The sequence below is a fragment of the Bactrocera neohumeralis genome, chromosome 6 (genome assembly GCF_024586455.1).
Source record: "Bactrocera neohumeralis isolate Rockhampton chromosome 6, APGP_CSIRO_Bneo_wtdbg2-racon-allhic-juicebox.fasta_v2, whole genome shotgun sequence".
Taxonomy (NCBI): Eukaryota; Metazoa; Arthropoda; class Insecta; order Diptera; family Tephritidae; genus Bactrocera; species Bactrocera neohumeralis.
This window is the reverse complement of record NC_065923.1, coordinates 53513137-53536842: the sequence shown is the minus strand read 5'-3', so window position 1 is coordinate 53536842 and position 23706 is coordinate 53513137. Positions and strand designations below refer to the sequence as shown.

Sequence of the window (23706 nt, the reverse complement as noted above, 5' to 3'; positions counted from 1 at the left end):
ACAATAGTTAGAAATATGCTACCGCGGAGTTTTTTGTAGACATTATGATGTTCTTCAATATTGTTGTACATTATTTTGTTCTATCGCTAATAGTTTCGGCAGCGCATTCGACGAAAGACCTTTTAAGACTCATTTTTCGGCACCTTCGGTTACATTGTTCAAATTTTACCAAGGATCCCTAATTGTTTTCAAAATTAAATGTAGCCTATGTCAAATTGGAAGAATGTAGCATTCTATTGGTGTAAGAATCTTTTAAATCGGCCCTGCACTTTTTGAGCCTATTCATTACAAACATACAAAAATAGGTACAAATCTTTCCTCTTTATAATATTAGTGTAGATACCCCTTAACAAAACTGATGAATATGTGACAACTCATAATGAAGAAATTAACGAACAGAACAGAATATCAACAGACAGTGTAATTTATATATTCCATATATTATTTCATCAAACATAACAATAAAATTCGAGATTTTGTCCGCATCTCCAATCTACATTTGGAAGTTCAAAATATACATTAATGCTGTTGATTTCCACTACCATTATCCACTTGAAAATAGTCTAATACAGAAAGTTATAAGGAAAGGATTAGATCTTAGTTTCTCTGACGCTTTTCTCGAGATCTCTTCGCAATGTATACCCTACCCATATTTATTGCCGTTTTGAGCATCTCGTCCAAATTTCTGTAAATGGCCACCACTTCCTTAAAGTTTTTGTCTGAGATTTATTGACAAATATGTGCACCATGTTTAACAGGCTATTAGTAATTCAGTTAAACATATTAATTTTAATCAATAATTTTAACAAGGTAGAGAAGGAGTTAACATTCTCAATAATTGCGGTGGACTTAATGCCTTCAGATAAAATGGCCATGGAATATAAAAGATTCTTTGACAAAACCAAAAGTGCTGATAGACGCTTAACGACCTAAGAAATGAAGCAGGAATTACAAACGAATAATATCGAGTGGCAGGCTGGGCTGAGACGATAATGGGTAGACGGAAACACACCTTAATAAAAAAATATGCAAGAATGGAGACTATTACTTGACCCAATTCCTGACTAAACACAGCTGCTTTAGGGAATACTTATATATTATGGCTACGACGTTGGATCCGACTGCTCTTTCTGTGGTAATCTGGCTGAAAATGCGTTGCATATATTCTTTATGTGCCTGCGTTATGAACGTGAAGAACGGAGATAGAGCAATAATATTGTATCAGAGTGACTGACCATAGGGAATACTATATTCTTATATGATTCGATCTAAACAAGTATGAAAGAAATGAGAGAATGGGCCAGGTGTAATAGATTTATAAAGATGCAGCCAATTGGCTTGTCCTGGTGAAGAAATCCCTAATAGCGGTTCCACAAGGAAAAAACTTAGAAGCTATAAAAATGCGTTCGAAAATTGGGACTCTGGCAAACTAGTATCTTTATAATAAAGACAAATTCTTGACTATAACATTAAAAAATAAGTGCTTTATTTTTATTTGATCATATAATTTGTATGCGAAATAATTTAGATAATCTGTGAAATGTTGACTACCTCGACCATAATAAAAAACCGATAACCAATATTTATGTATAGTACAAAATTACATCGATTGGCCGTCGACTTCAAATCTTGGTCAAAAACATTTCAATTCATATACTACTCAGACTACTCGTTGTTTTTTTTATTGTTTTTTGGATTTTCTGGTCCCTAGTTTGCTTTACAGATAAATCCACAAAAATATAATTTTTTTATTATGGTTGCGATATTCCACTATTTGAGTTTGATGAAATTGCACCTAGTAGTAATACCTCATAAGTTATTGCAACAATGTATTCACTCCGTTAAACCCATTATCGGGGAACGGTAGCTCGAGAGGAGTCAGTGTGAATCTCCTTAAAGTAAAGGTCAATTTATGACTTTACTTGACCACACCAATATAGTCACGTCCCTTAAGATATGCACATGAAACATTTACTCTTTTTGTAGTCGCAGGGATTCTACATGAACTTCGATATGATAATAAAGTTAATATCTCTAAACCCCATTGATACATGGTCCATTAATGGGAGAAAATTTTAGTGAAGATTTCACGTAATAAAAAATTCCTTTCTTCGGTCGCAGGCAATCTGCTCTCCAACCCATGAGCTCTACTCCTAGTGTGAATATTATTATTATATGAGAATACATATGCATTGCTAAGACAATTCATCGTGCGATCAATCCAACTGCAAACGGGTTAGTTAGAGTCATGTCAAGAACTCCCTTACTTTATATTTACATATGTATTTATTAACGGCTAGGTTTATCCATGCAGGAATATTCGATGTTAGTCTGTAGGTTCAACGTTCTATGAATAAGGTTTGTCCCGTTGCTAGCACATTGTGGAACTCTTTTTTCCCGCTTCTTTCGCTTTTGAAAAGTCTTGGGCGCTTATGGCTTATATAATCGCGCAAACTTGCCCCTCTGGATGTATGGCGGCCGCGCCGAGGTCCATATCGCAACCGAACACAACTTCACAGAGCTCATTACTTTTGCCGGCTCTATTTGTCATCATTCTCGATAAAGCGTTATAGATTTTGTGGGCTTTACCGGAAATATATGTATGCCAGATGCTTCTTATGTCTTGCAACATGTTGCCACAGAGTACACTAGTTTTTTTCACTTAACGGTTGTACGTACCACCTGGAACTAAGCGAATTAGCTATTGGGTTATATATATAAATGATCAGGATGATGAGAAAAGAATAAGATATACGATAACTGTAATTTGACACAGAGGATTGCAGCAGCATAGCCAACTGTACGGAAAATGTGAAAATGAATGAAATCGGAAGAAAAACCGTCCCCTCTCCATAAAATGATACTTTTAGAAACTACTTAAAGCGCGATATATCAATAACTAAATATGCCAAAGACTCCCGAGATGATAGGAGAAGGCTTTAAAGCAGTTGGTGTAAAACTTGGACGTAGGGCATGACACCGTGACCGCTTTTAGGTAAAATCACATATCTCCGGATCTGTTAAACAGATTTCAACCAAATTTGGTAAATAAGATTTCTATAATATTCTTATTTCACAGACCGAAAATGGAAGAAACCGGACTTCACCCACAACCCACACCTACTTCCCATTCAACTCAATTTTAAATTTCATTTGATTATTTCACCTACCGGTGCACATATCAAGAATCAATTAATACAAGTATAACCGGATACAACTTTGCACAAGCAATCCCTTAAGAGTGTTCCACCTTGTGCCCAGAAATTGTTTAAATCCAACAAAAACTCAAGCCTCTAGGTAGCGAACATTTGAAATCTAGTACATAAAGTTGACTTTTTACGACAATTATTGGTCAGTGTGTTAAATATATAATTAAAATTCAGTTTTAGTATTTTCCAATGGTATATCTGTGTGTTGAAAATGTGTTGAATCGTGTCAACACTAATATTATAATAATATATAATAGCTTGGATTCCGATCCTCTGGTTGACGTTATACATATGTATATATATGTATACTTCAAACAATTGCCATTATATTTGGCATAGGGTTTGTTAGACAGACGAAAATCAATAAACTTATTTAGTCAGTAAAATAAGCTCTCTCCTTCTGATTGAGATAATTCACATGTTGGCCGATATATTAAAATATCTTGGATTCTGATTGATTTTTGCAAGTTGTAATAGTTTAAAATGTTCATTTTCACCCAAACTTAGCCCTTCCTTACTTGATTTGAAATAATTTTTTCACAAAATATATCAATATCATCGTGCTTAGTGGGATTATGTTTGTTCATAAAAAAAAAATTGTGTAACAGACATCAACAAGAAAAATACAGCAGTTTTAATGACATGTTATTTTTATATACATATTTTAAAAATTTTAACTTGGAATTCAAAGAAATATTTCCAATAACGGGGACCTCGAAACCTTAATGTATAAATACAATGAAAATTCTTGATAGCATACCAAATGTATTCCTATATGCGACTTATATGAACCTTTCAAAATAGTCGAGCTTTTAATGTTGAAATCTTCCAGAGTCCGAAGGGTTAGATTCCTCCGAAATAAACTCTGTCTTATTTAGTCTACATATTTTCGCCACCAGTTTCTCTCTAAAAATTATAGAAAATATATGTATATATTTCCGTGAGTAAAATTTGCTCTCTAAAACTACAACACTTCCCTGAGGACTTGCGAGCACAGTCGCTTAATTTTCATCGAACCGCAAATGTTATTAACACACATTCATATAAACTGCGCGAGTTGCAATTTATTTTAGACAAATTCAATTTTGAATTTGAATTTGTCACAACATGCAACAATAATTACTCAAGCGCTGGGGAATACCAAGTTACATTCATACATTTGTATGTACGGCATTAAGCTGGACAAATATGTATGAATATGTTTAATTAATATATAGCATACACTGCGAGAAATTTTGCGAGAAATCTTTTAAGAGAGTAACTAACTCTGGACTAATACCTATTCGGTATTATTTGGAAGGAGTGAGTCTCCGACAAGTACTTCAGAATACAACTAGTTACTACATTTATTATTCTTGTTCCTGGATACGTAGAACTACAGTATGTACGAATGTTCATATTCCTTGCCGGCAGGCATAGAGCAGCTGTTCGGGTTATTCTGTTAATTTGTCAAGAGCGTTTGGGCAATGAAATGTAAATATTCACTAAATCGCTAAACAAATAAATACCTTTTGAGTAACGGTACAAATATGTTTGTATTCGCACATAGAAATCTCCATATTGTCGGCGCTCATCGATGAGGCTGATGTAGGTATTTTCTAAATGTACCGTTATATTTGTCAACATCAATCCGACAACTTACAAATTTGCAGCAATATTTTTAGCCACCGTTACGGGTTGTTGGCATTAGAAAAAGAGTTGAAGTTGCCAATGTGCAAATGGCCAATTTATCTGTCAGTGCCAATGCTTCGACTTAGTTCACTTCCAACACTATTTGCGCTGTCAAGCGTTAACCGAGGCACTCAAATGGAATGAAAATATATATATATATATATTTATACATACATATGTACATATACATATACATATGTATGGACTGCGAGTGTGTGTTTATAGGTGTGTAGTGCAAGCAATTTGCGAAAAAGTCTTTTGCTCGCCAGTCACGTGTGTCTGTAGTTTTGATTGGAAACTCAAATTCAAATAGTCAGAGTTGCAAATACGCTCAATAATGCCTACACACACATACACGCTTACGGAAATATTTTGAATTTGTTATGCATGTATTATCCTCAGCGTTTGCTTAACCCATATTCACACGTGCCATATTCGCCAGGTGCTTAAGTGTGAGTGTGTGCGCTTGGCGAAAGTGGGAAAGTTCAAAGCTTATCGAGCGAAGGTGTAAAAATTTCAAGTTTTCGAAAGACAAACGCAGGTGAGTTCGAAACAAATTGTTGCAAGTGGCAGCTGTGTGGCCAATTATACATCGTGTCGGGATCAAGAGCACATGTTTCGGGTGTTTCATTTCAGACGTGCATGTGAGTGGGTTTGAATTAATAGCGTTAAGCTACAAGTGTAAGGGAGTATAAAGGCGTACTGAAAAGCTTCGTGATCCGCATAGAAAATGCGTTGCGTTGCTCAGCTTAGTGGCCATTTGTGTTTCACTTTCGGCTGGAAATACGCCGATTGAGGTGTGAACACGTAGAATTACCGCATTTTCACTATGAGTTTTGGAATTCGGTAACTGTAAATTTGTGGAATTTCCTCTATGTACTATTATCAGGTTCCGTAGTAAATAGTGAAGATGAAGCTAATTCCTTTTAAAAAAAGGGTTGCATGTTATAACAAGAGCGGAAATTTGCTTAGAAATACATGTTTCAAAAATTGGCATATTAAGGCATATTATTACACTTTGTTTGAAAACAAGAGAGAAATAATAATTTTGTATACACAAATGATTCATTAATTCACTTGATACACCAATCTTTTCTGGCAGCAATATAACAGGGCCGAATACATCTGACAATGTGTTAAAGCTTAGGTATCGATCAGTTGTTTACCAGCGTGCCGCGTGAATCGTAAAGGGTAGCTGTGTATCGCGAAGGCTTGGCCAGTGCTGGGCCACCACCGGTACATGCGCTGTCGCAAAAGCCTTTTGGCTTAAGATCGATCACAAGAGATCTAGTGATCTTTCTGCCCTCACCAAGGCTAGCATCCCACTAGTTTTGGGGATTTTAACAGGCCATTGCCCTATTAGCGTCCATGCTGTACCAGATCTTACTATTCCGCGTTTGGAAGCGCATACCTTCAGACATCCAACCGAACTGGAGGGAGTGGAAATTAAACGTCTGTGCCTTGTATTGGCTACTAAGCATTTTGCTAATTTATAAGTTCGAACCCAGAAGTTCTTATTTTCAATGCCTTTGCAAAGGACTACATAGCAGTCTACGTGCGATCTTTAACCTAACCTAACCTCTGTTAGGTCGGATCGGTCTGCGCTCTTCTGTAAATTTTGTAATTTCTCTGTTACGGCTACCAAAATATTTAATGTGAAGGAGCACCCTGCAACAGTAAAACATGAAGAGGCTGCAGAAAAGATAAAATCCTCACAAGCACAAACTTCGTGCTTCTGACGGAATATTAGCCACAAGGCAGAAACACAATATTTGTTTGTGAAACGTTCCTCGAAGCGAATATACCGTTAAAAAAAGATTAGCAATCTAAGTAATAAATCTTTTTTTCGAAATATACCAACTATCAAATTCCATGTGAATCAAAGTTGCGGCAGTGTTACGTGTCTCTTCTTAAGAAAAAAGTCTTAACTGAGCTAAAAACAAAAGTTGTCAATAATTATATTTGGATAGGTGTATACGAGACAACAGCCTCAGGGCAACGACTTAAACTTTCATTTCGAGATTCCTTACTTAAAATAAACATAGAACCTTCAAATTTAATGGGAAATGTTTATTACCATTCGAAAGAACATCCTTTGGCATTAATTTTTTGAAGATTATCTCTTTCAAATGTTGGCCGCGGTTACATCTTAGATGGTCCATCTGTTGAATCCATTTTTCTATGACTCATGCGAGCATTTTGACTGGTAACTGGCGAACGACGCACGTAATGTTTTGCTCTAAGATCTCAATCGAAGCTGGATCTTTCACGTAGACTTTAAACTTTACATATCCCCATAAGAAAAAGTCTAATGGTGTGATTTCACACGATTTTGGTGGCCAATCGACCGGCCGAAAACGTGAAATTATCTGCTCACCTTTCTCTGTTTAATCCATTAATGGATGTGATGTGTGGCAAATGTCGCCGAGATCGAGAGCTTTCAGCCATAGTCGGTTACAATGGCGCGAAAACGATTGCATTTGACATGATTTTTTTGAAGAAATATGGACCGATGAATCCACCGGCCTACAAACCACACCAAACCCATGCTTTTTTGAATGAAATGGCAGCTCTTAAATATATACTGGATACTTTTCCTCCTACATACGAAAATTTTGCTTGTTTACATAAATTGAGTCAGAAATGGACCTCACCCTGAACAAAATTTGCCTCGAAACTCGAATCGATGTCGCTTGAGAAGGTCAAGCGTTTTCAGTTCTTGCACAAACTGTATTTTTTATGCTTTCAATATAAGATCTCGACGTAAAATGCGCCAAGTCATTCCATTCGTCAATCCGAGTTGCTGCGAACGGCGTCGAAACGACTCTCCACGATCTTCGTGTACACTCTCAGCTAGAGGTGTTATATTTACTTCACTGCATGCTGGACGTGCGTAACATATTCTTTTCAGAACGTGAATTTTCGCAGTAAAGTTAAACGATAAGTTAATTTTAACTGAAAAGCGAAAATCTTTTGCATTTGAAAATTTCAAATATCATTTAATAATTTATGGTAATCGTAATAACCTTCAAGAAGAACAATAAATTTAAGTATAGATTGTTAAGTCAACGACTTATGTTTCAGAAACATATTTGAAAATTTTTGCGCTTGTTTTGCATTTTTCGTGCATATATGTATACAACCTTCCTAAGGAATTCGTGTAGAAAAATTGGAAAACAAATTCTGGTCACCCTTAAGAGTTTATAACATTCAAAAAGACGCGTCAGGGACCATATAAAATAAATATACTTGCATTTTATACTCGTAAGTGATCAGCGCGATGATGGTGATCGATGGCATGTCCATATGTCTGTCTATCTGTCTGTCTATATGTAAACTAGTTCTTTACCTTTTGAGAAAGCTATATGAAATTTCGTGCACACCATATTGTCAAGAAGCTGCTCAGTCGGAAACAATTTTACATTCTTTATTATGCAAGGTATCGCACAACCTCCGAAAAAATGTAAGAAGCTTAGATCGGACCCATTGTCTATAACTGCCATGCAAACTGATAGATCAAAATGAAGATAAAGATCTTTTCATGCTTTAAGAAATGCAGTTCTGAGAGATATTATGGCTTTGGTACAGCACGGGCATTGCTACAATCTTCGAGCAATTTGTTCAGATCCAAACCATTTAAAAAGGAAATGAAAATTTAAGGGTTACCGTCATTGAAGAATTTGAAAGAGCTCCATTTCTTTCGCATAAACGATGCTTTATGTTTCTTCTTCTTCACTGGCGTAGAAAGCGCTTTCGCGGTTATAGCCGAGTTAACAATAGCGTGCCAGTCGTTTCTTCTTTTCGCAAGGTGGCGCCAATTGGAGATTCCAAGCGAAGACAGGTCCTTCTGCACCTGGTCTTTGCAACGGAGATGAGGTACACGATGCTTTATATAAATAAATGCGTTTTTCTCAAAACTACTTAGCTTAATTCTAAGAGCTTATTTTAAGAACTCGACTTTGCTTAGAAGTACATAAGAAAAATTCGCTTGATTCAAAGTTTTTTTTAATATTAACTAAAAATTGAAGTTTCTGTTCAAATGTCTACAACTTTTGGAGAAATCAATATTTTCAAATTTTCTTACGTACTTCTATGGGTATTTTTATGTAGATTAACGTTTTTTTTGGTCCAAGATGAACTGAATAAACTGAAAGGAATACTTTTTCATCAGCTTGCGGTTCAAACTTGACAAGTGTTTTATTAGTTCGGTGAATAAATTATTATATTCCGAAAAAAAATTTATGAATCTGAGGATGATTTTGTACACGCTACGGTGGCCATGCCCCTTAGGAAAGAGATTTCTATGATGATCTAAAGTTATATGCTTTTCGAAATTTTCTTTTAAGAACCACTTTACATAATTTTAGGTATGAATCACTTAATATTCTATTGAACAAATAACTCAAGCTTTGATCTGCTCAGGTTGAGTCAACAGCCAAAAACACTTGTGCGTTTTTCAAAGAGGAGTGGGTTACCTTCTTTCACAATTTCTGGAAATTGTTTAAATTTTTTTCTTATTAGAACTAGTATACATAATTTTTTACTTGTAGACCAAAATATTTTTTTCCGTTGTCATTGATAATATTTTTGTGGTGTTGATACTATTGTACTTCCTCAGTAGTTCCCAAGGTGTGTATTTAGAAGTCCAAAGTTAAAATTAATATTGCCTTTGACATCCAAATCGAAACTCTATTACATTGACTGTTTTTTATTTTAATTTCTTGTTTTCTATCTTCCCTTTTTTCCAATTGCGAATTTGTACCAGAAAGTACGTTTTGATATTTAATTGTACCAGCAAAGTCTTTACACCTTTTCATAACAGAGCGAGTTCTAATATTGATATAGACATAGATAACAGCGTCAATAAATAATCAATAATAGATTACTTTTTATTTTGTCAGCCGAATCAATTCAGCCTCTTACTTAAATCAAGTCTCAACCAGGTAAGTATTTAGTCAGCTGATAAGTAATTCGTTCCCAAGACATGCACCCAAACTTTTATTCGACTGAGGACTGTGAATTCGTCAAAATTATTTGCAGACTCTTGTTGCCCTCACAACAACAACATATCATAACCAAAACTCGACAGAAGATGCCTCTTAAACTGACTCCCACAGTCAAGTTTTAGATCTTGCTCAAAAATATTGATAGTTTCATAGTTTTTCAAATGGTTAGGGTACTGTTAGCTGATAATCTGCTTGAAACCTTCCATCGATGGAAGACTTCCAAAGCTTGGTAACGCACCCAACTATATATGAGACAAATGAAAAGAGCACGTCGATATATTAAAGCTTAAGCATTTTGAAGGCTTTAAAAAACTTGAAACCCTTGCAACAACAATGCGTTGTTGAGGCTTTAAAGTAAATAATAACATCGAGCTGCGAAAACTTTTCATAATTCCAATAAAATGCAAAGCCTCGAGGCATTGTTTGGCAAAGGAAACAACACAAGACTGGCAAATAAAAATATTTTATTATGAGTTCAGCGAAGGTCAAGATTTTTCGATTTTAGATTACTTGTACACACACCAAGCAAAGTGTTGGTGTATACATATGTATGTGCAATATTTAGAGGATATTCATACGTAATAAAACTTCAAATGCGCAATCGAAATTTGTAATACCCACACTGGCTGCGTTCCTTTTTGTTCAAATCCTGTTTATTTTATAGAAAAGGATTCAGCTATGATTGCATTTGTATTAGTCGCAACGAACAAAGACAGTTGTAGTAAGTCGGAGAAGTGGTGATTAACTGGTGGATACGGAAACGGCCGCAGCAGGTCTGGTTTGTTGTTGTAAGACCTTAACTTTTATCTTTAAGAGAATCTAAAATAATTGACTGCCTCAGAAAGTTTTCGAAAGCAACCAGGTTAACGAAACGGCGCTTTCGCAGTCATGTTGATAGAAATGTTAATTAAATTTCCATGCAAACTGTTATAAATTTTAGTTTATACTATGAACTTTTTTAACTATTTTTATGCAAATTTATTTTATTGGAAAACGGCAACCACATACTATTTTAAAAGTTACAAATTTTTCTCTTTACAGGCGTCAAAATTACTGTGAACTATGTAAAACCTGCTGACAATTATATGAAGAACCAAATGACCTACAAACTTCCATCATTTGCGTGGTAGGACAGGGCGTATACGTAACATTAAGTATGCTGCTATGCTGAGCTGCAAAGCGATAAACCGCAGGCAAACAGACAAGTAAGCAGCTTCAAATTGCAGAGGCATGTCATAGAGCAGAACAATCAAAATAAAACAGAAATTCAAACGAGAATTGAAGCGAATTAAAGGCGCATACAAAGCAACGCACGTACAGTTACATAAAACTAACGGCATTTTTGCGGCGTATGACTCATGCTAAAAACCGCTAGTGCTCACCAAATCACAACAGCAACACTATTTACAACAGCGTTATGCAAATGCAACTACAACATTCACACAAAACCTATTAGTGGCTGCGAAAGGTGTGTGAAACACGCGCGTGCTGCAGCCGTAGTGCCGTTATTATTGCATAATATCCGCACCAACGACAGCAAGGACACAAAAAAAAAAACAAAAAGAAAAACGAACAGTAAAAGTAACAACAACAAATTTTTGAGCAAAATATGAAAATGAAAGCCAAACATAAAACGTGTGTTGTGGCGGCGGCGACCGGCGTTGGTGTTGGCGTCGGCGCTGGTGAGAAAATGAAATCGGTGATATTGTATCCATATGGACCGCTAACGGGGACAGGATGTTGTCGCATGCTACATGCGAAAAATTTGGCGTTAACAAGCGCGATTTACACAATTGTGAGTATAATTTGAAGCGAGTGCGAAAAAAAGCAGCGCAGCACAAGCTAAAAATAAAAATTCAACTGAATTACAGCTGAAACAAAGCCAGGAAATTAAGCATGCTTGAGTGATGCGTGAAAAGGAGAGACTGAAAGGGGATGTTGGCAATTTTTTCAGGCTTAACGTGGTTAGGGTGCTGTAGTAGGGTCCACCTAAAATCTTTTTTGTGGAATATTTAATATTTGATATGTCTGAAATGAATAAAAATGTGTAAAGTAAGCGTAAATTAATGGCTTTTTCGAAATCAAAAAGTTTGGTAGCAATAATTGTCAAAGGATAAAGCCTCAATGGTTCCGGGGCTTTCAGTATCATTTTGACAACAATCGGAAGCTTTCGGACGGGCATGTATAAAAAGTTGAATTATTCTTTATAATGTAACAGATAAATTCAGTGCCAAGTAATGTATTCATTTCTACTTTGACGAAGCTCGAACTGACTCGTTCTTTTACTGCAAATATGAATGGCTTACAATTAAAATCTCTTTGTGTAGCTACTCTAGCACTCGAATTTAGTGCTTTTATGAATACAGATCAAATTCTAATGGCCGAATTATTTCGGTTAAATTTTGATTGTTCTGTCTTCTATCTTTGTCAATTCTTTAAAAGCTACAAATGCTCAGTTTGGTTAGCAAAATTAGCTGTTGAAACTAAGACTTAACGCTTTTTCACTTGAACTGCAATCACGTCTTGGCCATAAAGGAACTGTATTGCCTTTGTAGAGGCAGCGTTTAGAAGTCTCTGCCATCATGTCAAAAAGTATATTCAACTGCGAGTGTCACAGATTTGAGGTTTTTTATATTTTATGTGCAATTATGGATACAGCTACCGCCTTAGCTTACACCACCGTGTATGCATATGTTCCTATTTAGATTTATTCTTGTTTTAGAGACTATTTGCAACTTGCCAATCTGTGATCATATACTGATAATGTTGCTTGGTGCTGAGTAACATTTTGTGGCCAGTACATTTTTCTAGCCAAACTTACTTTTTTCTAAAGCCAATGCACTTTTTGCTCTTCTTATTTCATGCTATGCTTTTGCCATAACTGTGTTATGACTTTGAAAGTATTGTAAGCTGATGAATCTTTGAAACTTTACAAGCTCTAAGAACTCGTTGAATAATTGCATACGAAAATTTTAATGTCTGGTGTGCTGATAGTCTATTGAACAAAACATTCATCATTATAGTAGGGTATAGTTTGATCTCTAAGTGGATTAAAATTAAAACTTACTTGAAGCATCCCCAGTTATTCTTGTGTTGATAGTTAAAATTTCCGTCTCTTACCATTGAAGGGCATTGAATTTTTTGTTTTAAATAGAGTCATACTAATTTGTTTTCGTATTAAAATTTTAAGGATAAATTTTCAAAATCGTTCTCCAACTGATGTCTGCTTTAGGTCCTGTGTTGTAGGCTTCCACTGCTTTGGTAGAGCCCTTTTTTTAGGAAAGAAAACGTTGAAAAAAATAACAATTTACTCCGATCCGTCACATATGTAACTAAATCCAGCAAGACAAAAATTTTGCCACATGTTAAATACTTAGCTATTTTCGTATTCGAACATTGAAGTGATCCCGCGTCTTCAAGCTATATACTTCTTGTGATTATCTTTGGAAAAGTTATATAATGGTTCTGGTTCTGAATAGGCGTAAAACCAATAAATATTTTATTTATGGTTCTTTAAAAAGTCTTCATAGAAACAGGTAGACTTGCAATTAAAAGCCCTGACATCTCAATATGAGCAGTGTAGATTAAAAACAACCTGCTCCGATACCGATACTTTGATAGATCAAGACGGCACAACCTGGGATATTCAGATGAGTTAGCGAGAATAGATAGAAGCCGTTTAAGCAGGTTTTGGTGAGTTCAACGTTGCCGGTGGAAGAGGTAGTAAAAATATATAACGGCCGTCTCAAAATATAATTCTCGGCTAAAAAGCGGCAATCGTTGCCCCCTTAGCAAGTACAAATCTCTGCGTGAAATTGTGCCGTAGCACAAATAAGCGAAACAAAAATGAACTTAGTTCAAAGAGCCAAACAACGAAATAAAATCACGCATACGCCCCGCCGGGCCGACTAGTGCGCGTAAATGGCATTAAAAATTAAATTAAATTTGTGCGCTTTTAATATGTGTGTCGTGTGGCATGTGGCATATATGGTAACTGACATTGTGTATGTCTTTTTTGTAGACTTGCCGGGTGCGGCGAACACAATGATACACGCGTATGTACATATGTGTATGGGAGTGTGTGAGGGGACAATGGAACTGTTGCGTTTTACACGTGAATTTTGCATTTTTATTTATTATTTAATATTTGCTTTTATTAAAACACATCATACGGTAGGCGTGTGATCGGAAGGCTTTGTTTTGAAATGTGAATAATTTCGACGTATTTATTTAAGCCGTTGCGTAATTGAAGCGTGTCAAAACTACTAAGTTAATTCTGATTCTGTCGCCTTTAGAATCCGCACAAAATACCATTTAAGGCTTTTCAGAATTTTATTTACGGTTTTAATTGAATTTTAAAATGGCCTTTGTAATGATTCCAACTAAAAGCTGTTAAACTATGCTCTGAACAATTTATAATTTATCACGTGTTAAAACTCGTAAGCTAGACTCTGCTTAAATATATTGGGTGTATTTCAAATATATATAATTTTTAGTGAGTTTTAAACTTTTAGACTTATATTTCTAGGATAACTGGTTATTCATATCCAGAGTATGCATAATCTTCAAGAATCTTTTCAGATTTCCTTATGTTGAGCAGTAGTTCCTCTTTGGTGTTGTTTGCATATCAAGACGATAAATAATGAAAACATAGAAAAAATAATTGAAAGTCCCTCCTATGTTGGCTAAATATTTCAGGAGCCAACTACAGAGCATAAGTCCATCACTTTATGGAATAAATTTCTGGTGTTCAAATCATATCGAAAATTGGGTCGGTGAATTAACCGTGAAGATCATATGATTTAATTACATAAAACTTTGTGAAAAACTAGATTAAAACTAACCCTTGTTTTGAGAGCTTCAAGAGTTTGACTGGATACCCTACCCTATATGATACTCGAAATTCGTTTCAAACGCTCAATATGATGAAATTTTCGAACCAATAATGCCAAAATATTTGACGTTTAATAATTACCTATCCCTATTTATAATTTTTTAATTTTGCGGTTAAAACGAGAATTTGTTCCTCTTTTGGGTAAATTATCCTGTAAGTTGAGCTCTGGCTCTAACTCACGCTAAAAATAAAATTATGATTTTATAAAATCATCACTGAAATATTTTGGTATACATTTCCATCGTATGACAGAATTTACATTAAATAGAGCGGAATGATTTAAGATTTATAATAATACTGGGTTTGCAGAATTACGGACAGCTTGGCTTTTAGCCATCCTTCAATTGCAATTGCTTCCATGTCGACATCTGGTAAAGGTTCTCCAAACTTTCTATCGTGACACAAAATTTCATATTGAATGTTTTAGTATAATTTCGCTATCAGGATGTTCAAATATTTAAGCTTACGGCAAGACTAATAAACTTGTGAGGCAACACAATACCGATAACTTTTTCCAGAGTATATTTCATAATACTTTAGAGTATACTTTTGTGAGGAAATTATGTCTATGATCAGCAATCGGTATGTGGAATACACAGAAGCTGCTAAAACGAAAAACGCAAATTTAGGCGAAAGTGTTGTTATTGTTGTTAAATGGTGTTTTTTCTATGCACCCAAGCCAAAAATACAGTAGTTGGGAAAGAGTGATGCCGTGAAACCTCACGCTGTTGGATTTTCTATCATATCAATATTGGTGAAAATCACCTTAGAATAAACCAAAACAAAATCAATTTATATTGCGTTTGTTGTCGCAATCTCACTAATTTTTGCCACCATAAGGTTTGCTGTACTCCTAGCCATAACAATATAGCACATTTTGCGTTTTCTACGTTTCCTTCTGCTACCTCAAATAACCATTTTAATCTAACAACGATTGTAACTATATACAGCAGCAATATGATGCCTGCTCACATAAATATATTAATGAAAGATCACGTTTCTCATGAAAATAAGATCGTGAATCTCCTTTGGAACTTTTTCAGAAAGCCATCCGTGATTATATTTTTAATATAAATAAATATCATAATTATTTAAGAAAAATATAAATAAATATTATTAAAATGGCTTAAACAGAAATCTCGTCTTTTCAACAATTTCTTCATCCCTCATTTTAAAAGACCTTCACTAGAACTTTTCAGTTATTTTTTCAATGCCGACTTCAAAAAAATTATTTCAATTATTCAGTTCATATTCAGTCTTGTCGTGAAGCAAATCCTTCACCTCTCGTGCTACAAGACAAAGACATAACTCGCGTTCTTTCGCCGTCATGTGACATTATACTCGTATGCCGTTATATGTTCATCAGCACAGTTGTGACAGCTTGTGTGAATATATAATACATATTTTAGGGTGGGTAAAATTAAGTTTGTAACACTCAGAAGTTGTAGATATTTTCGTCTATTTAGGAACCAGTATTAACATCACCAACAATGTCAGCCTGGAAATCCAACGCAGGATTGCTCTTGCCAACAGGTGCTACTTCGGACTGAGTAGGCAATTGAAAAGTAAAGTCCTCTCTCGACGAACAAAAGCCAAACTCTATAAGTCGCTCATAATTCCCGTCCTGCTATATGGTGCAGAGGCTTGGACGATGTCAACAACTGATGAGACGACGTTGCGAGTTTTCGAGAGAAAAGTTCTGCGAAAGATTTAGAGTCCTTTGCGCGTTGGCCACGGCGAATATCGCATTCGATGGAACGATGAGCTGTACGAGATATACGACGACATTGACATAGTTCAGCGAATTAAAAGACAGCGGCTACGCTGGCTAGGTCATGTTGTCCGGATGGATGAAAACACTCCAACTCTGAAAGTATTCGACGCGCTACCCGCCGGGGGAAGCAGAGGAAGAGGAAGACCTCCACTCCGTTGGAAGGACCAAGTGGAGAAGGACCTGACTTCGCTTGGAATATCCAATTGGCGCCACGTAGCGAAAAGAAGAAACGACTGGCGCGCTGTTGTTCACTCGGCTATAATCGCGTAAGCGGTGTCTACGCCAATTAAGAAGAAGAACACTCAGAAGGAAGCTTGGGAGAACCTAAAAAATATACATATACTTGTATTCATACCATCAGGTCGAGCTGAGTCGATTAACAAGTATGTGGTCATGCCCCTGTGTCTGCAGATGCGCGCACTGATCCCTCAGTGTTTGAAAAATTTTCACAAGTCATTTTCTTCCCAAGAAGCTGCTTATTTACCGCAACCAATATCACACCTCTGCAACCTATAATTTCCTATTGCAAACTTAAAATCAAGATTAAGATAGGAAGACATTTGTATACCCTTTTATACTATAGAGAAAGCGCCCGTCAATGGTAATGTAGCTTTGATGAAGCCGAAGTATATGTATTTCTTATTTTCCGTACTATTGAAAATTTTTCGTGAACCTCACCGTTCAAAATCATGATCCAAAGTTAAAGTTTAATTATTTAAAGGCACATTTTACTTTCATGAATTTCATAACTTGCGGACAAAACTAATTTGTTGCCTTTAAAACGTTTGAACCATATGGTTCGAAAAAACTATAACAGACAATTTTATAGGGAAGTCGATTTCCTACAAATATGTTTAAAGATAATACGATACTGATTCAAATATCTTCTTTCAATAAAAGTTCAATAAAAGCGAGAAACGTGAAACAAGGAGAAGCGGAGGACCTTCATTTTAATCTTAAAAGCTCAAACATGGGGAGAATTTGCTTAGCTGTTAGCAAATTTTTGGAGTATAAAGTCAAAGAAATTAGTTATTTTTGACGCACCCTAATATATACACATTCTATGCATACATTTATACTCGTGTTTATGAGAGTATGTGCACATTTGCATTTGCGTGTTCAATAATTTATGGCTTATTGTGATACGTTAATTACATTAATGACATCAATTAAATTAATTAAGTGTATCAAAAAATCGAGTTATAAATGGTTTTACGCTCGCTTTTGCGCGCGTTTTACCTTTGCTTTTGCCTCTTTGGGGCACGGCAGCTTACAATTATACAGACTAAAAGAAAAAATAGTGTGCGGGGCGTATGAGTGACTTTTATGACCGATATGATATGAGTGGATTTAATGATTCATTAACAATTTGCTGCAATTATTCATCAGAGTGACAATTTTTAACACACAACTGCGAGTATTTATTTGTTTTCGTTGCTTTTGTTCGCAGAATATGTCACTCCTGATTGTTTTGATTTACTCCTGGCGGATAAATGTGAATATGCGCAAGGTGGAATCGTTGGAGGATGTCTACTATGGTAAGTATATGTATATGTGCACACATCTTCCATATATAAAATAGGTTAAAATTTACTTCACTTCCAGCTAACTAGCTAACCGCAAAATCATATTTGTTTGCTTAACCTTGGGCGGAATAAAGAATTCAGTCCATTTGGGCGCTCGTATACATATATACTATACAACACATATGCAATTTATTTGCCACACACGGCTAAACACATAATCTTTATACACATTTCATACCTCTCCATGAAGAGCTTTCGGTCTTATAGGCTCTAATTCTCACACAAGTGATGCCATAAGCGGCAGCTTAACATCAGCTGGCCAAAGTTCTGTAAGCCGATTGTCAATTTATGTGAGATATGCAGTTGAGAACTGTCTATTGGTGAGGCAATGTCCGCATTACTAGAGCGACAGCCGACTGAAAAACTTGTCAAGCTTTGCCCACAAGTTTCATGTGACCGTTATTATCTAGGGTTCATTTTAAATACATAAGTGAGGAGTTAAGCAAATTCAGCGACAAGTGCAATAAAAGACTTAACACTTCAGTCTGAACTAAGAAGAAACTCTTTAATTGCTCTGTTGCGAAGTTTTGGCACAGAAGCAACTCAACAATTATATGAAATTTTCTGTAATATTTAAGCGCTATTTGAAAATAAAAATGCAAATATAAAATGGAGAAGAGGTTCATAAGTCTGTAATGCTTCCGTGAGAATAATATGTTGCTCAAATGCAATTCAACTAGAAGAAATATAATTAATCCTTCGTCAGTGCCGACACGGGCCTGTTATCTGCCGACTTTGAAAAATGAAATCTGCAGTGTGACGGACTTGTGATAATAGTCAGCTGGAATTGATTAAGTGTTTTCAAATTTGTAATGAACCGCACGCAATTTTATGTATTCAGAAGAAATGGTATTGTGGATCGCTACTTACACAGCTAAATTTTGGAAATTGCGCTTTAAAAGGATAACGGAGAGCGCTATAAGAGCCATATGGTACTTCGCATTTTTAGATCCATACCGGAGATACAGAATTAAGGAAGCTTTCTTAAAAATCTTGGCCTTTTGCGTTAACTTACTGAGTTTTCAATGTGATTAAACTAATGGATCTGGAAACTTATGTACTAACTATCAAGAACTCAGCATTTGAACCAATTTATTGCAGTTATAATCATACCCATTAGTGAAATTATTAATAGTATCAGATTTATAATAGAAATGCTGTATACATATGAAGTTATGTACGAATATTTACGGAACATATACGGTGTTTTCCATTTTGCAATTGATAGCCATTGATTCCACCAATAAAGCATTTCAGAATACTAGAAAAAGTGTATACATAGATTTCGGATTTAAAAAAAGGAAGCTAAGTATGTATGGTAAGAGCTTAAAGATTCATCATTGAGTTCAGACATTTGGTCCTATCGAACATACAAAGACGTCAGAAAAACAAATTAAGCCCTGCTATTTGTAATAATAAAGGCAAATTAAAGAAAGTCTTTCAAAAAAAAAATTGTAAGATGGGTGTATATTCCTGCCTATTAAATTGATCACATAAGCCGTATTAGTAAGAAACTAAACACAGTGTGTTGTCACTATTATGAAACCAAGGGAAGACGCCCGGTTAGAATCGGTTAACCTTTTAATGAGAAAAATCTCCATATTCAAAAGGAAAATTGAAGGGCTCAGAAAAGTAATAGATGATCTCATCAAAATAATAATAATAAAAAACAAGTAAGCAAGGGCTAAGTTCGGGTGTCACCGAACATTTTATACTCTCGCATGATAAATTGATAATCGAGATTTTATTATCCGTCATTTACATATTTTTCAATTACCGTATTTGTGTAAAGTTTTATTCCGCTATCATCATTGGTTCCTAATGTATATATTATACAGAGAAGGCATCACATGGAATTCAAAATAGCGTTATATTGGAAGAAGGCGTGGTTGTGAACCGATTTCACCTATATTTTGTACATGTCATCAGGGTGTTAAGAAAATATTATATACCAAATTTCATTGAAATCGGTAAAGTAGTTCCTGAGATATGGTTTTTGGTCCATAAGTGGGCGACACCACGCCCATTTTCAATTTAAAAAAAAAACCTGGATGCAGCTTCCTTCTGCCATTTCTTCCATAAAATTTAGTGTTTCTGACGTTTTTTGATAGTCGGTTAACGCACTTTTAGTGATTTTCAACATAACCTTTGTATGGGAGGTGGGCGTGGTTATTATCCGATTTCTTCCATTTTTGAACTGTATATGGAAATGCTTGAAGGAAACGACTCTGTAGAGTTTGGTTGAAATAGCTGTAGTAGTTTCCGAGATATGTATAAAAACCTTAGTAGGGGGCGGGGCCACGCCCACTTTTACAAAGCAATTACGTCCAAATATGCCCCACCCTAATGCGATATTTTGTGCCAAATTTAACTTTAATATCTTTATTTATGACTTAGTTATGACACTTTATAGGTTTCAGGTTTCCGCCATTTTGTGGGCGTGGCAGTGGGCCGATTTTGCCCATCTTCGAACTTAACCTTCTTATGGAGCCAAGAAAAACGTGTACCAAGTTTCATCATGATATCTCAATTTTTAATCAAGTTACAGCTTGCACGGACGGACGGATGGACAGACGGACGGACGGACAGACAGACATCCGGATTTCGACTCTACTCGTCACCCTGATCACTTTGGTATATATAACCCTATATCTGACTCTTTTAGTTTTAGGACTTACAAACAACCGTTATGTGAACAAAACTATAATACTCTCCTTAGCAACATTGTTGCGAGAGTATAAAAATATTGAAAATACTTGTGACTACAGAAATTTATTTTAAACAAAATGTATAATAATTTCCAGAAATGGTAAGGAAATAAATTAATTGTTTTTATATAAACAGAGTCTATATAAAGCCTTTAAAAATAAAATACTTGATTATTTACATAAAAACAATAAATTCTCATGATTTGAAAAAAATATGAAGTAAAATATATAATAAAAATTATATTTTTTGCGTCCAATTCTTCTCTTTCAGGTGTTCAAATAGCCTATTTCGCCATTATCGGCACACAAATGTCCATGATAGTGCTGAGCGTGATGTTAATATTCGGAATTTATAAGGTAAGTGCGATGGCTTTAGAAGCATTTACTTGCGTAATTTAAGCGCTCAGGTCTCAAAGATAAACACGCAAATTTTATCTTTCAAGCAAAACCAAGAACTTTTTGACATCTACGAACCGCCGAATTTCCTACGACTCTTTTGCGTCGAAAGCTCAGCACAATGTCACATTTATTCAAACGCACAAGCCTGCATTCACACGAGTTTCACGCCTAAAATCAGACCAAATAAAGCGGAACACGTGTAGACAACACACACGCCCCCACCAACAAAAACAACAACACATAACCGCAGCATGTGAGAGGGTGTGTGCGGAAAGCCAAGCAAATGTTTACAGTTTCAGGGACATTTCATGCACACACACATACAGCCAAATACGCACACATACAAAACAGCATTGAAAAAATTGGAATAAGCCAAAGAACGTGAGCCGTAGGAGAGAAAATGAGAGCAAGGGCTGGCTAAAAGTCACATGAAAATGCCAAATGCGTGACAGTTTATTTGAATGCCAATGTCGACACTACATCACACACACACACTAGCAAGCAAAATTTTGCATTTTGTCACACCAATACACACATGCAAGCGAATTTGTCTGAGCGTTTGTTGCTTTTGAATTTAATGTACGTGCGTGTGTGCTAAGCATATGTATGATATTATATGATTTTCGAGAAATGCCCAAAATGTGAAAGCAATGCCAAATGTTGCTATTCAAATTGCCTGAATGGCTTTTGCAGCTTTCACACAACACAAACAGTTCGTAAAAGAAATGCGAGCGTTTCATGGCTGTCAACGCACATCCACACACACATACACAAATGCGGTGTGGCTTTAAAAACCAACCAAGTGGCTGAAGGCGTTTCTTTTATTTTTTCACACTTCGCATTTGTGCTCCTGCCATGACTTTCGTTATGACGAAGTGCCAGCGTTGCTCATTATTGACGATAATGAAAATGCAAATTTCTTTCAAAAACCGAAATATTTATGCATATGATGCCGTTGATGGCTTGTATTACAACAACAACTTGTGCCGCAAACAGTTTACGAAGCAGATTTTGTGTGAAATTTTTAGCGAGTGCAAAATTGTGCATTTGAAACTCAAAAACGACACAACTCAAATTTATACATAATTGTTTTGCTATCACAAATGATTTCTTAGAAGCAGCATCAGTATAATGTCATCATGCGTTCCAAATCACCCGCTTCGCTGCCGTAACAGCAACTGAATATCTATTTATATAAAGTGTTATCTACACTATTTATAACGCAAGAAAATTAGTTGGAAGGTAGCTTAGAACCAAGAGACGAATATAGGTGACTTTTTATCTCTTTATGTTAAAATTCAATATAATTCGTAAATATCAAAATTATATTTTAAATCATAACCATTTCTTCACTACTCATATTTGTAAAAATAATTTAAATATTTTTTTACTTAAAAAAAATAATAATGTTGGGTAGTCGAAAAAGACTTTTCGTATTTCTAAACAAAATTTAACTTATTTTTTTTTTATATTATATTTACAGTAATAAATAAATAAACAAATATTTATCATTTTTGCCGACCATTTTTTGCCATTTTTCCATTTTTCGAAATTAGGAAATTACCAGAACGAAAGCGAGCGAACCATTGTTGTACTACACGAACTAATACGTACAGAATCATCTCCTAGAACTTCAGAAATTTCTTCCATTTTTATGCAAACACTTCAAAATATAGCGAATTTCTTCATTATTTTCACTCATTTTTGAAGACAACAATTTGCGCATACATGGATTATACTGATTGTTGCTACTTAACAAGGTGGTTTTTTAGGACGGTCCTTGTTCTTTACTTATCGTAAGGCAACCATAAAAATGTGTGCACAATTGCAAACAGATCCAGTCTCAGATATATACAGTTTCTATATATTGGAAATGATAGAATAAATTGCATCCAAACAGGCAGTGCATCACGACAATATCCTGATTAAGTGAGAGTATAGTTCTGAATGTAAAAATTAATTGTATGAATCATAACCAGCGCAATAACGCTACCTCGCAACGTTACAATGGACCACAAAAGTGCGAGATGGGATAGATAGTTGTGGAGGGAGGCGAGATGCATTTTCACACAAAAAAGAGAGTATGAAGAACTTGACAAGCTGCCCGACAGGGGTACTGCTCGAAAGTTCTACAAAAGAAGCAGCGCTTAACAGAAGGTCTGAAGACCGGAGCATCTTTTGGTAGAACCTCCAAATGTGATCTAGTCACTGATGCCCAGAGCATAGTTAAATTATGGAGGGAACACTTCTCCAGCCTGCTGAATGGCAGTGAACGCACAACACCAGGAGAAGGAGAACCCGATTCCCCAATCGATGACAATGGAACAGACGTTCCATTACCCGACCATGAGGAAGTTCGAATAGCAATTACTTGTCTGAAGAACAACAAAACAACGGGGGCCGATGGATTGCCGGCCGAGCTATTTAGACACTGCGGCGAAGAACTGATGGAGCCCAGG

At 35.6% G+C, this 23706-nt stretch overlaps 1 protein-coding gene across 3 annotated transcripts in view; it reads left to right on the top strand.

The window, feature by feature from the left end:
- Nucleotides 1–23706, top strand: part of LOC126762764 (uncharacterized) — a 165683-nt gene that overhangs the window by 79079 nt on the left and 62898 nt on the right. For all 3 annotated transcript variants that reach the window (XM_050479789.1, XM_050479790.1, XM_050479788.1), the window contains 3 exons: nt 10928–11681; nt 18005–18092; nt 21120–21205. In XM_050479789.1, coding sequence (XP_050335746.1) covers nt 11496–11681; nt 18005–18092; nt 21120–21205 — 360 coding nt within the window. In that variant the 5' untranslated portion in view covers nt 10928–11495. The remainder of the gene's footprint in view (nt 1–10927; nt 11682–18004; nt 18093–21119; nt 21206–23706) is intronic.